Source organism: Argentina silus, assembly GCF_951799395.1.
Source record: "Argentina silus genome assembly, chromosome: 11".
NCBI classification, from domain to species: domain Eukaryota; kingdom Metazoa; phylum Chordata; class Actinopteri; order Argentiniformes; family Argentinidae; genus Argentina; species Argentina silus.
In genome coordinates, this window is record NC_139665.1 from 2,132,114 (window position 1) to 2,145,255 (window position 13,142).

The following is a 13,142-nucleotide window of genomic DNA, read 5'->3' on the forward strand; positions in this document are numbered from 1 at the left end:
ATGGAGCTGACTGTTTCCTCAAGGGGTTCTGGGAGGTTTTTTAAACACGGTGATTCGTTTGTTGCTGTCCAGCGTGGAGGTCATGAAGGTAATCACCTTGCCTCAATATGTCGTGCATTTATCCACACCTATGATGCACCGTCTATATGACTTCATGTACATTTCAGATCTGCTAGCTCAGGGTCCCTCTTTGTAACGATGGTGTCAGAAGCTTCCTGCTAGCTAGGTAGCTCGCTAGCTTCACAGCGTGGTTGTGTTGGTTCATCTCGTCCTGTTTTGCTGCTCCCAGGTCGCTGCGAACTGATCCACGCCACGACATTTCAGAAGCACCTTCATCATGGTACGTTGGTCATCTGAGAAATACACCAACACACACCAACATTATGAATTACAAAAAGACAGAATAGTCTACCCTGGACAGTATGCTAGGGGTCTTCAACTCTGGTCCCGTTGTGTTGACCTACTCGGTGATGAATTTTCTTCCTGCCCAGCACTAACACACCTTGTTTAATCTGGTAATTGTTGTCAAGGCTGAAGAAGGCTATTGTAAATTGAGTTGGAGAACCCTGTTCAGTATATCAGCCCCGAAGCATGGCCCACACAGTCGATCAAAAGACTAACCTCACTTTGATCAAGTTAACCTCACAGAGAGTGATACTGAACGTTTCTCTGTACAAATGATATCTTTAGACGGTTGATTTACAGGTGACCGAAGAGCGTCATTGAGTTTTGTTTAGTGTTATAGTGGCGCACATTGATTTATCCATCTGTGTTACGTTGATTTTTGCAATCATGCAGATGATAATGAAACACCAAGAGGCTGAACAAGCTTATTAGGAAAGCTGGTTCTGTCCTCTGTCACCCTGGGCACAGTGGAGGAGGTGGCCAATAGGAGGATGAGGACCAAACTCCTGGCCATCATGGACAATCCCTCCCATCCCCTACATGACACTGTGGCAGAGCAGAGAAGCTCCTTTAGCAACAGATTATTACAACCACGTTGCACTAAGGAGCGCTATAGGAGATCCTTTCTGCCTGCCGCAATAAGACTGTACCAACTCCTCCTCTGGCTGGCTCTATCAGGGTGATCAGAGTCAGGCTGGGGGATGTTAAATCATACTGGACTGTTCTTACTGTATATAATGTTTCAGATGTCTTTTATTTTATTCTATTGTCACATTATTTAGTTGTTGTTTGTGATGTGCGCTGCTGTAACGCCTTCATTTCCCCTTGGGGATCAATAAAGTATCTATCTATCTCTCTATCCATCTCTCTCTCTCTCTATCTATCTATCTCTGTATCTCTGTTGTCCTTCACAGGAAGACCTAGATGGCAGTGCCCCCTGGTTCACTGACCCAGTCTATGCTCGCTATTGGCACCACTACCAGCAGGCTATGGGCTGGAACCTCAGGCACCAGCAAGCCTACAGAAAGGCCCTGGAGGCTGCCTATGGCCCAGGCCTCGTCCAACACCACCCCAGTACCCCTCAGCGCTACGCGGACTGGCATGATGAAGAGAGTGGCGGTGGAGCCGAGGAAGGGGTCATTAGTCAGGCCCGTGCGGAGGAGGGCTTGGTGGGCGAGACAGACAGCGAGCAGGATGGGGGGTTGGGGGAGAGCGATTCGGACAGCGAGATCGAGTGTGATGTCAGTAACATGGAGATTACAGACGAGCTACGCCAGTACTTTGCCCAGACAGAGCGGCATAGAGAGGAGCTTAGTAAGTGTGTCTGTCTGTCTGTCTGTGTCTATATCACTTGAATGTCTTAACAAGCAGGAGCATTTTTAAGGAGAGTGAAACAGTTCACATAGGATTGGACTAGACATGTTAACATGAAAAGCAAAATAGCAAAGTTGTGAAAACAATAAATACATCGAAGATTCATTAATTGCATACAGTATGTTGTAGTTGAGAGTGCACCAAAATGCAGTTTCTAGTTTTTGAGCTGGAAAAAATAATCTCCTGGGGAAGGATTCCTGAGATTTCTTTCCAGCTCAACAGCTAGAATCTGCATTTTGGGGCGCTCCCAACTCAATTTGGGTTTTACATGACCTTGGTGAAAAATGTACTGTGGTTACAGTCCTGGCGGTTATGCTACTAATCAACAACTGAAATTATTATTATTATCATTATTATTATTAATGTTGTTTCTCAAATCCACTGTCATGATACTTTCGTACCATTGTGACCATAGTGACTTGAGTCATGAATTTGCGTGAGTCTGACCTGTGAAAACCCTCGTCTTCTCCCCCGCAGAGAAGCAGCAGCAGATGGAGGCGGAGCAGCAGGAGGCCTATGTGTTGGCCGACCAGGACATGCACAAGGTTTCCTGGCGGAGCACGCTGGCTCCGTCGGAGAGGCCGGGCGAACGCCGGGGGGTGGAGATGAGGAAGCTGTACGGGGAAGACGCCGCCAAGATCCAGGGCATGGAGACCGCCATGCAGCTCACCTTCGACAGGAACTGTGACAGGAAGCAGCCCAAATATTGGCCTGTCATCCCTTTGAAACTGTAGGCCAAATACTGCTACGGTCACCCACCGAGACCAGCTTTAGACGTCCACCTGAAGCGTAGTGGAGAAATGGCTCGTCTGACATTCTCTTTGACCTACAGTACGGCCCAACTCCTGCTCCAATAATCAAATCAACCTTCGATTCACAGTAAAATCATAACAATGGTCCCACTCCGCCTCACTGTGAGATTTTATGGTGACTAATATCCTGGGGCTAGTTCTGTTTCTTTCTGTGATTCTTACCCAGTGTGATTGTGTCCACTGGCCTCATAATCTGATGACACATGCATAAGACGCAGGCACAACAAGGGGAAAATTACATTTGCATAATTGTGTTGGTCAGCAGTAAAGTTGAATCCCCTTGCAGATGTAATTGAATTCACAAATCAGCATTTCTGTCTAATGCCTTCTTCAGGCCTCTTTCTTGTCAGGAAGCATGTTTCATGTCAAGGTAATGAATATGACCCTCTTATAGTTATCAAGTTAGGAAGTTACAAAAAACCCTAGCAGGATCCTGCATAAAACATGCATGTTTTGCTCCTCTATCTGATGAACTATTCTGCACTTAAGTATAAATGAAGAATGAGCTGCTGCCATTTCACAGCAGACCTGGCTGATGTCGTCATCTTGGATAAAAGTGGTTCATAGCCTCCCCCACAGTTCCTTGTAATGTTGTCTTTGCACCTTGTCTGAACAGTAAGACTGTCTTTGCTCACAGCAGCATGTTGTGTTCATCTCATGTCTCTGTTTTATATTTAAAAAAATATTTAGTTTTTAAAAGAATGTTGTTGGCATGGTTTCTAATAAAGTACACTGTGATGAAATGAAGCACTCTCAGATTGTGTATGAACATATGGAGACAGAGTAGGACTACTTCGGAATGGCAGATGATGGTTATGTTGAATATGATACATACATTAGACTCTTAATAATAATTAATAATCAAACATAAGGCGGGCATTAAAAGCATAATATCGGAGACCAAGGGAGTGTGTTTCCTAAAGGCTGGGATGAATAAACTCCAGTTCGTGTCTCTCTCTGGCACCAAGTCCTGCTGGAGGCACCAGCGACACTCAGGACCCCACGCGGTCGTTCCCGTCTACAGAACCTCGAGGCCCGGTCGGGACGTCACCCTCCCCTCGCGCGCTGGTGCCTCTGCGCGCGCCCTGTTGCCCCGCACGAAACCTCTCCGCTTGCAGAACTTTCGCCCCATAGCGAAGTCATCAAAATGGGTAGGTGCAATTAATGCTAATCTATTTATTCGTTTCTTCAAAAGGGACATTTATTTATGTGCGATATTTCTTTGTGGTCATTGTTAGACATCTTCGTTTTAAACTTTTCTCAGGTTGAGTATTGTGATTATGCGTTCAGCGACCTTTGGAGTAGGCTCGCCTTGGTTACATTGGGCATTTAGAAGTAAACAAGGTTATAAGATTAGGGCGAAGCCTAAGTGGATATTCTTAGGTAGATGCCGTTGCAGGTAGATGCCGTTTCACTTGAACCTTCATCTCCCTATCCCTTTGTACCACATTAATGGTATCCTAATTTGGGAGCATTGTCAACAAAATACAAATACGTGTGCTGAATGATAATTTTACATATTGTGTATGTGGGTGCATCAGGGGCATGCATGTATGTGTTTGTGTGTGCACACCAGTGTGTTTCATTGTGTGTGCCCGTGTGGAAAATGGTGAATTACAGCTGAGAATCTCTACTTTGACCTAAAAGTAATTGTTTGATTTCAAAGCCATTGGAGTATAGAGCCAAAAGCAGAAAAATGCTTCCTTTTCCCAATACTTATGGATGGCATTGTATCTCTAGTATTGTATACTATGTGTGTGTGTGTGTGTGTGTGTGTGTGTGTGTGTTGCTGAGAATGACAGAGCTGGGGTCATAATAAAAGGGACATTTCCACCTTCTGTTTCGAATTAGGCAGGAATGTGTTTCCCGAGTTTGGGACTGACAACTGGTGTGAAGTTGAGAACAGACAGGAAGTCATGTCGCCAAGCGAGCTGTTATACTGCAATAAACTCCAAATGTTGAAAATGCGCCTCACATCTACTCTACTCTCTGTGTGCCTCCCCTACCCCGTCCATCTCTTCCCCACCGCTTTCTTCTCTCCTCCTCTCCTCTGGTGGCATCACCATGGAAGCGGTTGTGTTGATTTGCAGCCTGGATGAGGCCCTTCACTGACAAAGGAGGCCTTTGTTTATTGTGAAAGGAGCAGCTAGGAGAAGAGCCCATTGAGAGGGTGTGCATGATGAACACACACACACTCTCTCTCTCTCACACACACACTCTGTCACTCACTCACACTCGCAAGCATGCATGCACACACACGCACACACACACGCACACACACACACACACACACACGCACACACACACACAATACAGCCACACAATACAGTGGATGGGTTTATCAACTGCCCAAACAGAGACAGCCCAGAGTGGGTTTATCCAGTTCTCTCGCCCCTCTCTTTCTCAGCTCTAAAAGGAAAGCCTTCTCCACCACCACTACAGGCCTTTCTGCCTTCTCCACCACCACTACAGGCCTTTCTGCCTTCTCCACCACCACTACAGGCCTTTCTGCCTCCTCCACCACCACTACAGGCCTTCCTGCCTCCTCCACCACTACAGGCCTTTCTGCCTCCTCCACCACCACTACAGGCCTTTCTGCCTTCTCCACCACCACTACAGGCCTTTCTGCCTTCTCCACCACCACTACAGGCCTTTCTGCCTCCTCCACCACCACTACAGGCCTTTCTGCCTCCTCCACCACCACTACAGGCCTTTCTGCCTACTCCACCACCACACCACCATCACTACAGGCCTTTCTGCCTACTCCACCACCACTACAGGCCTTTCTGACTGTGGAACATGGACAGTTGGAGCTGTCTGACCTTTAACTGACCTTCGGCTCCTCCGGCCTCTGAGACCAAACAGAGAGGGCTGTCGAGAGGACCTGTTACCATGGCGACAGCTATGCAAAGGGATAAATGCCTCATCTTAATCCCATCACATGTGAGGAGGAAACACACACACACACACACACACACACAGACGCACACACACACGCACACACACACACGCACACACACACACGCACACACACACACACACACACACACACACACCCTATCACTCTTTCTTTTCACCTACATGGAAACCATGGTGATGATGATGATGATGATGACGATGACGACAAAGAGAATAGCCCTGCTGCCTTGCACGCTGTCCCTCCTACGGCACGACTTGCAGGTGTCCAGTCAGGACTGTGCCATGGCTCTGGAGGATTCTATTCATGGAGTGGCAGGCAGGCCAGCCGCAGGTGCAGGTGCAGGAGGGCAGGGTGTTATGAAGCTGATTCCCTGGTCATGTGACCCTCCCAGAGGCGGCCCCTACTGTGGGATATGAAGATGTGACATCATGCTGAGCTGCTGTCCAGCAGCAGTATCTGGGCCAGAGGGATTATGGGCTAGTCAGATAAACCGGTGGGGGGAGGGCTGGGCTGGGCTGGGCTGGGCTAAGCATGTCAGCAAAGATCCTGTAGTCAGATATTGTGAATAAAGCGACACCCCCACCTTGATAGCCATCCTCAGCTTCTTACTAGTACTGTCTTCCTTGTGTCTTTCACATCAAACCTATGACTCAAGGTGAGACATGTTGTCTGTCGTCGAAGTGTTTGTTCCTGAGTTATTCCAGATGCTCGTATCCCAGTGTTTCTTTATTGCTTGGAGCCAGTGTGTTGTCTTGGAGTCTCCTAAACTCCAGACCTGCTCTCCTTACTTCTCAGGCAGAGTTTAGAGGGAAGTGTGGTGGTATTCTAGGTCGTGTCTGAACCAAAGGCTTGACCAGCAGAGTTTACAGTGTGCGTGTGTGCGTGATCTGTATGAACGGTGAGTGTGGAGAATAGGTCAGACCTAGCAGAGGGCCCGGCAGGGCGAAAGTGGGTCAACATTCCCAGATTAGGGCTTGGATCTGCCGCCTGACTAGTGGAGCTGGAGTGACTGTGTCACACCCCACCATGTCCTCACCCCACCATGCCCTCACCCCACCATGCCCTCACCCCACCATGCCCTCACCCCACCATGCCCTCACCCCACCATGCCCTCACCCCACCATGTCCTCACCCCACCATGTCCACACCCCACCATGTCCTCACCCCACCATGTCCTCACCCCACCATGTCCACACCCCACCATGTCCTCACCCCACCATGTCCACACCCCACCATGTCCTCGGTCCCATCTTTGGGTGACTCAGAGTCTCCAGGGACACCCTGATGGCCTGTGAGGGAAGAGAAACAGAGAGACTGTGTGGTTCAGTTGGTCTCCCCCAGACAAGGTGGTTCAGTTGGTCTCCCCCAGACAAGGTGGTTCAGTTGGTCTCCCCCAGCCAAGGTGGTTCAGTTGGTCTCCCCCAGACAAGGTGGTTCAGTTGGTCTCCCCCAGACAAGGTGGTTCAGTTGGTCTCCCCCAGCCAAGGTGGTTCAGTTGGTCTCCCCCAGCCAAGGTGGTTCAGTTGGTCTCCCCCAGCCAAGGTGGTTCAGTTGGTCTCCCCCAGCCAAGGTGGTTCAGTTGGTCTCCCCCAGCCAAGGTGGTTCAGTTGGTCTCCCCCAGCCAAGGTGGTTCAGTTGGTCTCCCCCAGCCAAGGTGGTTCAGTTGGTCTCCCCCAGCCAAGGTGGTTCAGTTGGTCTCCCCCAGCCAAGGTGGTTCAGTTGGTCTCCCCCAGACAAAGTTTCCCTTTTAGTGGGAATGAAGCCCATTAAAATGGCAAGGATTAGAATAAAGCGTCAGCAGGAGGCTCTTAATGCCCGCTCAGAGATAATGGGTGTATGTGTGGGTGTTTGTTTGTGTGTGTGTGTGTGTGTGTGTGTGTGTGTGTGTGTGTGTGTACACGTGTGTGTGTGTGTGTGTGTGTCTGTCTGTCTGTCTGTCTGTGTGTGTCTGTGTGTCTGTGTCTGTGACTGCTGTTATGTCTGATATTACTGATGAAACACTTCCATTTTACTTAGCTGATGGAGAGGAGATAAACACACACACACACACACACACACACACACACACACACACACACACACACACACACACACACACACACACACACCATTTCAAATATTGATGACAGTCAGTCAAGTTTCGGTCCACAGCCGCTTTCCCTCAGCCAGGCTGGTCATGTTAGCAGAGACAAACACAGACTGGTGTATATGAGGTAAGTCTAACCCACTGTTCTGTCCACAGAACAACAGAGGTCAGAGAAGGGTCAACCCAAGGGTCAGAGGTCAAAAGACGGCAGAACATGGGAGGAGACACAATTGGCTCAAGGAGATGATGACAAGATTGAATTGTGTGCTTGGTGCCTTCCACTTTCTACCAAACATCCTTGCCTATCTTGCTGAGTAGGGTTAGACCAGCTATCTGTCTGTAGTAGTTCGACGCTGCCGTCACTGCAGGGACGTCTCGTATCATTATCATTAACATCAACCCAGCGCTCTACGTGAGCATCGGGATGTTTTGGGAGATGCATGGAGGAAAAGCTCCTCTCTCCTTCTTCTCCAGTTTTATTTTCTGGCAGAGCGTCCCACGAGAGGAGAGAGTGGTTGACTCCCCATATGCTTTTGATAACTTCAGAAGAAGACAGAGAGGGCTTGAGGCGTAAACAAAAACATCGCTGCGTTTGTTGCAAGGCCTGGTTGGCCTTCCACTGGCTCTAGGGAGACGGTCTGCACTCTGCAGGCAACACATTCTGCTGATAGTATTTGATTAGTGACTGCGCTGCATTGTATAACCCATTTTGTTTTATTCTTGAGAACACATTCTGTCTCTATGACTGAAGACATGTTCATCAACTCTCATCAATCACTCATCAGTGTTGAATGATCTGATGCCTCTGATGTTAGCGATGTCAGCCTCATACAGTATGTATTTGTTAATGGTGTTTGTTCTGTAAATCGACTCTAAAATGTAGGTAGTTTGAAACTCCATTGGAGGACATAATTGCAGTTTTGTTTACAGGGGCATTCAAGAGAGGGCAGAGTTTGTCCCTTTCTCCCCTATTAACTCCACATCCAAGGACATAAAAGAGCCGTAATGGCCTCATTAGTGTGAGACGAGGCCATTGTGGCTCCAGTTTCTCTCTGTTTCACAGTAATGAGGGAGGACAGGCGTCCTAGGCCCTCTCCTGAATGGATATCCAGAGTTTTTCTGCAGTCATAATAAGAAAGCAGGCAATTCAACATAGGCAATAGCATTGTTGAACTGGACTCTTTATTAAAGGGAGCCATGTTGCTTGGTGGTTCTTACAGAACTGTCGTTGTGGTCTTCATAGACTCTTGCAGGCAGTAGTGGGTTGAAATAAGGGACATGAGTCAGCAAAGTCTTGATAGTGATCAGCGTAGCCTTGACCAGAAGGCATCCGAAGGCCACTCACAAATACACATACAGCACATGTTGTTTTTGCTCTATGGCTCCGGCTTTGTTTCTGCTAGACTGTTCATGGCTGCTGTCTAGACCCCAATGTTACTTCTTAGTGGATAATACACCAGAATATAGGATACAGGCTTAGTCATATGGCTACAGAGGATTATATACAAAGACTTGAATCCCCCCATGCCCTCCCCTTCCAGTTGTGTCCGAATGCCCCAATGAACTAGAAGAGTTACTTGTGGTGACACTTCCAGGCATCCGAGATTAGGCTGCTCTCACTACCTTTATGGAGGAGATAAAACCTGAGAGCTTTGAGTGAGTATTGCATGGATACAGCTGCTGTCTTGGAAAAATAATCCTTGATATTTAGTGATGGTCAGGGATTGCACACTGGCACATTGGTCTACTATAACGAGTGTTCACATTATTTAGGGCACATTTTTGGTTTACGCTCCTCCTCAGATATCAGGACAGAAAGATCAGGCGTTCTGTAGGGCACCTCTGTGTGATCTGAAGGGCCTTTCCTGGACAGTTGTGTGATGCTAGCACTAGGCTTTATCTAGCTGGACAGCGCTTGGAGCTGCATTAAGCCACGTGCATCAGAATTAATACCTTATTTAAGAGGATTCGGTGCAGATGGCGTCCCTTTGTTTGAGGATGTGTTTATTATTAGAAAACGAGGTGAACAGGACGTGCAGCCAGGCCAGGCCAAATGAATTCAAATTAAATTGGAGTTAGGTTTTTTTCTTGTGTTTGATTTTGCTTCCTGATTTATTCCTCCAATGGACATATTTTATGATCATCTTATGTCTGTAACCCTTCCCACCCCCCACCATGCAGGATACTCCATAACTACAAAAACCAAAACCCAGAACATTCTCTTATTTCTCTTCCCACTGCCTCTCTTCAACACTCTGAGTAGAACTCCCTCTCTTTCTCTCTCTTTCTCTCTCTTTCTCTCTCCTTCTCTCTCCCTCCCTCCTTCTCTCTTCTCTCTAGCGACCAGATGGAGAGTGGGTGGTGTGTATGTGTGTGAGAGTTTGTGTAAATATATGTCAGTCTATACATCTGTGGTTGTGTTTTTGTGTTCTTGTGTGTGAGTGCATGTTTGTATCTGAATTGCCCTGCATACTTCTTAAACCAACCCAGTCGCGGGCGCTCAAACACACACACACACACACACACACACACGCGCGCACAAATAGGACGCGCTCAAAAACCATCCCACCATCATCACCATTTTTATCCATCATCGCCAAAGTGGGATTGCAATTGACGTAAACTACGGTCAAAGCGTTAGCTGGCGTCGTTTAGGGACCACTAATCTGTGCAAAATCCAATCTGACAAGACCTTTGCATCTTGAAAAGGGATTGTGATACAGAAGAGCTAAGCTTGAAAGGGAAAGAGGTTGAGAAAGCGGAGTGAGGGAGAGAGAGTGAGAGTGAGAGTGAGAGAAAGAGAGAGAGAGAGTGAGGGAGGGAGAGAGAGAGAGAGGGAGAGAGAGAGAGAGAGAGAGAGAGAGAGAGAGAGAGAGAGAGAGAGAGAGAGAGAGAGAGAGAGAGAGAGAGAGAGAGAGAGAGAGAGAGAGAGAGAGCAAAATCTGAATCCAGAAGCCAGGGAGAGAAAAGTACTCAAAGGAAAATATTCAAAATGGATGGGACGAAGCCAGCCATGGAAACTACTGCCGAAGAGACCCAAGATGAGAGCCAGGAAAGCAAAGGTACGGAACAGCTCGTGTTGTGATATATCGTGTTTCGCTCGCGCGGTTCGCTGAGGGGTTTAACCATCTTGCGACGGCGTCGCTTCACGCGACACAAAAGCGGTGTATTCTTCTCTGCGCGCGGGGTTCGACCGAGCATCAGTTTCATCGGTGGCTTTTTGGAAATGACAAAGAACATTCCCAAGCAAATAATAATAAAATGTGTTAAATGTACCGGACGTCGTTTTTTCCCCCCTGACATTTGACATTTTACGCGCGACAAAGGGGGGGAGAGAAAGGGGTGGGTATACTGTAGAGGAAGGCACAGGGAATGCGCACGTTCTGTTTTATGGAGCATAGTTAATTACAATTTGCTTTGCGTTGCTGCAGCCTGATGTAGAATCATCATTACCCTGTGTTGTTTCCAATAATGTGGAAATTATAAACGACCCCTTTAATCCGTCAAAAGCGTAAAGCCCTCACTGTGTGGAGTGCATTGTGTGCCTTATAGTGGATTTGTTTAATGGTCAAGTGCATGGACCACTGCCAACGTTGGATCTCATTGCAGAACAAATGGTTTATTTATGCAGAGCCATTGCCATCGATGTCATTGTTACATCTTTTGGTTTGAGGAAAAGGATAATGAGTGTCCAAGGAAGACGAGGTTTTGTGTGCGTGTATTATTCGAAGAGATTGCATGCAGGGCGCCTGCATGTTGACGACTGTGATGTTGATAATGCTTCCATCCCCCTGAGAACAACGGATCAGCGACAGATTTAAACTGGGGGTCTCGATACACTTGACACACACTGTGCGATGGTCCCCACATATCACTTGACATTTTTTACAACATTTTCGACGACCGTTATTTTTTTATGGACTGATACGAGATACGACAGTATAAATGTGCGACTCGCTGTGTGGATGTCTTTGTCCATCTGTGGCGGGGACGACCCAACGCCCATGTATGGGAATGTCATTTGTTTTGATACGGTGGTGTAAAAGAACACCCTAGTCAACCCCTCCTCTAATCAGATAACAAGCTACATCAATCAATGACCTGTCTGTCAATAAATGTTTTTGATTATTATCCCATGGTCCTGATGCCATAGCAGCTGGTTTGACAACAGTTGTTTTATTGTCTTATGGTTCAGGTCAGGAGTTGAATGCACATAGGTGAGCAGATGATGCTGCACCCCCCCACCATCAGATGTGGAAACATTTGACTGAATTTGTTCTCACCGTAGCCATCATGTCTTCTTAATATATCAAAGTAATTGTCATAAATGACTCATATACTGTCACCCTTAACATCATGATTAGGCCTACATCATCTTATTATCAATCAATGTCAATCCCTTGGTTATAGAGTTATGGATGGGATCTACAGTGTGTTATGGATGGGATCTACAGTGTGTTATGGATGGGATCTACACTGAGCCAAGGGACGATGCAATCATAACTTGTGTGTGTTCGTTCTACAGTTGTAGTGTAACCGTAAGCCTCGGCATTTCGAAAATGTAAGAGATTTATAGAGAGAGCAAGGAGTTAAAGCTGCCATGTCATGTAAGAAGCTTGCATTTGTGTGTGCCAGCTCTGGCCTCAGGAACCTCCACTGGAACCGGAACAGGTGTAATGGTAAAGCCACCAGCCCAGAGGAATGTCACACCTCCATTGCGGTATCCATCACGATACATAAGTAATCTTATCAAAATGGGGACCTGACATCTGCCATATTCGGTTATGACAGGCGACAGCAAAGCTCAGCCTCTCACATCGGTACCTTGTTGGTTGTAAAGTATTTTGATCTGAAAACTTGCGATTCCATGCCACCCTGTTGAAAAAGAAGCTAGATCTTGATTTTGTGGCTGAATGTGAGAGAGAGCGAACTGAATATTCTGGCATTGAACTAAGGCCACTTAGGAGACGCTGGTATGTCATTGCTTCTTCACTCTCTACCCAGTGATGCTTTTCAGGGTATTTTATCCCAGTTGGCAAGGGATACATTCTTTTCACAGAGAGAGAGAGAGAGAGAGAGAGAGAGAGAGAGAGAGAGAGAGAGAGAGAAAGAGAGAGAGAGAGAGAGAGAGAGAGAGAGAGAGAGAGAGAGAGAGAGAGAGACTACTTCACTGGAGAGAGAGAGAGAGAGAGAGAGAGAGAGAGAGAGAGAGAGAGAAGAGAGAGAGAGAGACTACTTCACTGGAGAGAGAGACTACTAAAAGTAGTAAAAGGAAATGGCTGTCAGGTTTTGTAGCTGCATTAGAATCTCTGTCTGTGATCAGAGTTATTCCTGTTCACCATCTCGTCCAGATCCCGTCTCCTTTCCCTGTGGCTGTGCAGCGCTGGTCTCTGAACCCACGGGTCACTAGCCTATTGGACACAAGGCCACGCACTGTCAGTGTGGTAGTTATCCCTGTGTGATGGGAGAACAAGAGGGCAGGGGAATGGGATCGCTCTCTCTCTCTCTCTCTCTCTCTCTCTCCCTCTCTCTCTCTCTCCCTCTC

General features: G+C 47.4%; 2 protein-coding genes across 2 annotated transcripts in view; both read left to right on the forward strand.

Annotated features, from left to right (window-relative positions):
• The first annotated feature begins 21 nt into the window (after positions 1-21).
• On the forward strand, positions 22-3,324 carry gemin8 (gem (nuclear organelle) associated protein 8). The gene is made up of 4 exons (XM_083681073.1): positions 22-88; positions 290-340; positions 1,320-1,719; positions 2,257-3,324. The coding sequence occupies exons 2-4, from the start codon at positions 338-340 to the stop codon at positions 2,511-2,513; spliced, it is 660 nt and encodes a 219-aa protein (XP_083537199.1). The 5' UTR covers positions 22-88; positions 290-337; the 3' UTR covers positions 2,514-3,324.
• Positions 3,325-10,589: 7,265 nt separating this feature from the next.
• gpm6ba (glycoprotein M6Ba) overlaps positions 10,590-13,142 on the forward strand; it is a gene marked incomplete at both ends in the record, with an annotated part of 15,455 nt that continues 12,902 nt past the window's right edge. The window contains one exon of the mRNA XM_083679906.1: positions 10,590-10,659. Coding sequence (XP_083536032.1) covers positions 10,590-10,659 — 70 coding nt within the window. The remainder of the gene's footprint in view (positions 10,660-13,142) is intronic.

Coding starts and splice junctions, on each gene's coding strand:
- gemin8 (XM_083681073.1), top strand. Junction 1,720..2,256: donor GCGGCATAGAGAGGAGCTTA/GTAAGTGTGTCT, acceptor TCTCCCCCGCAG/AGAAGCAGCAGCAGATGGAG.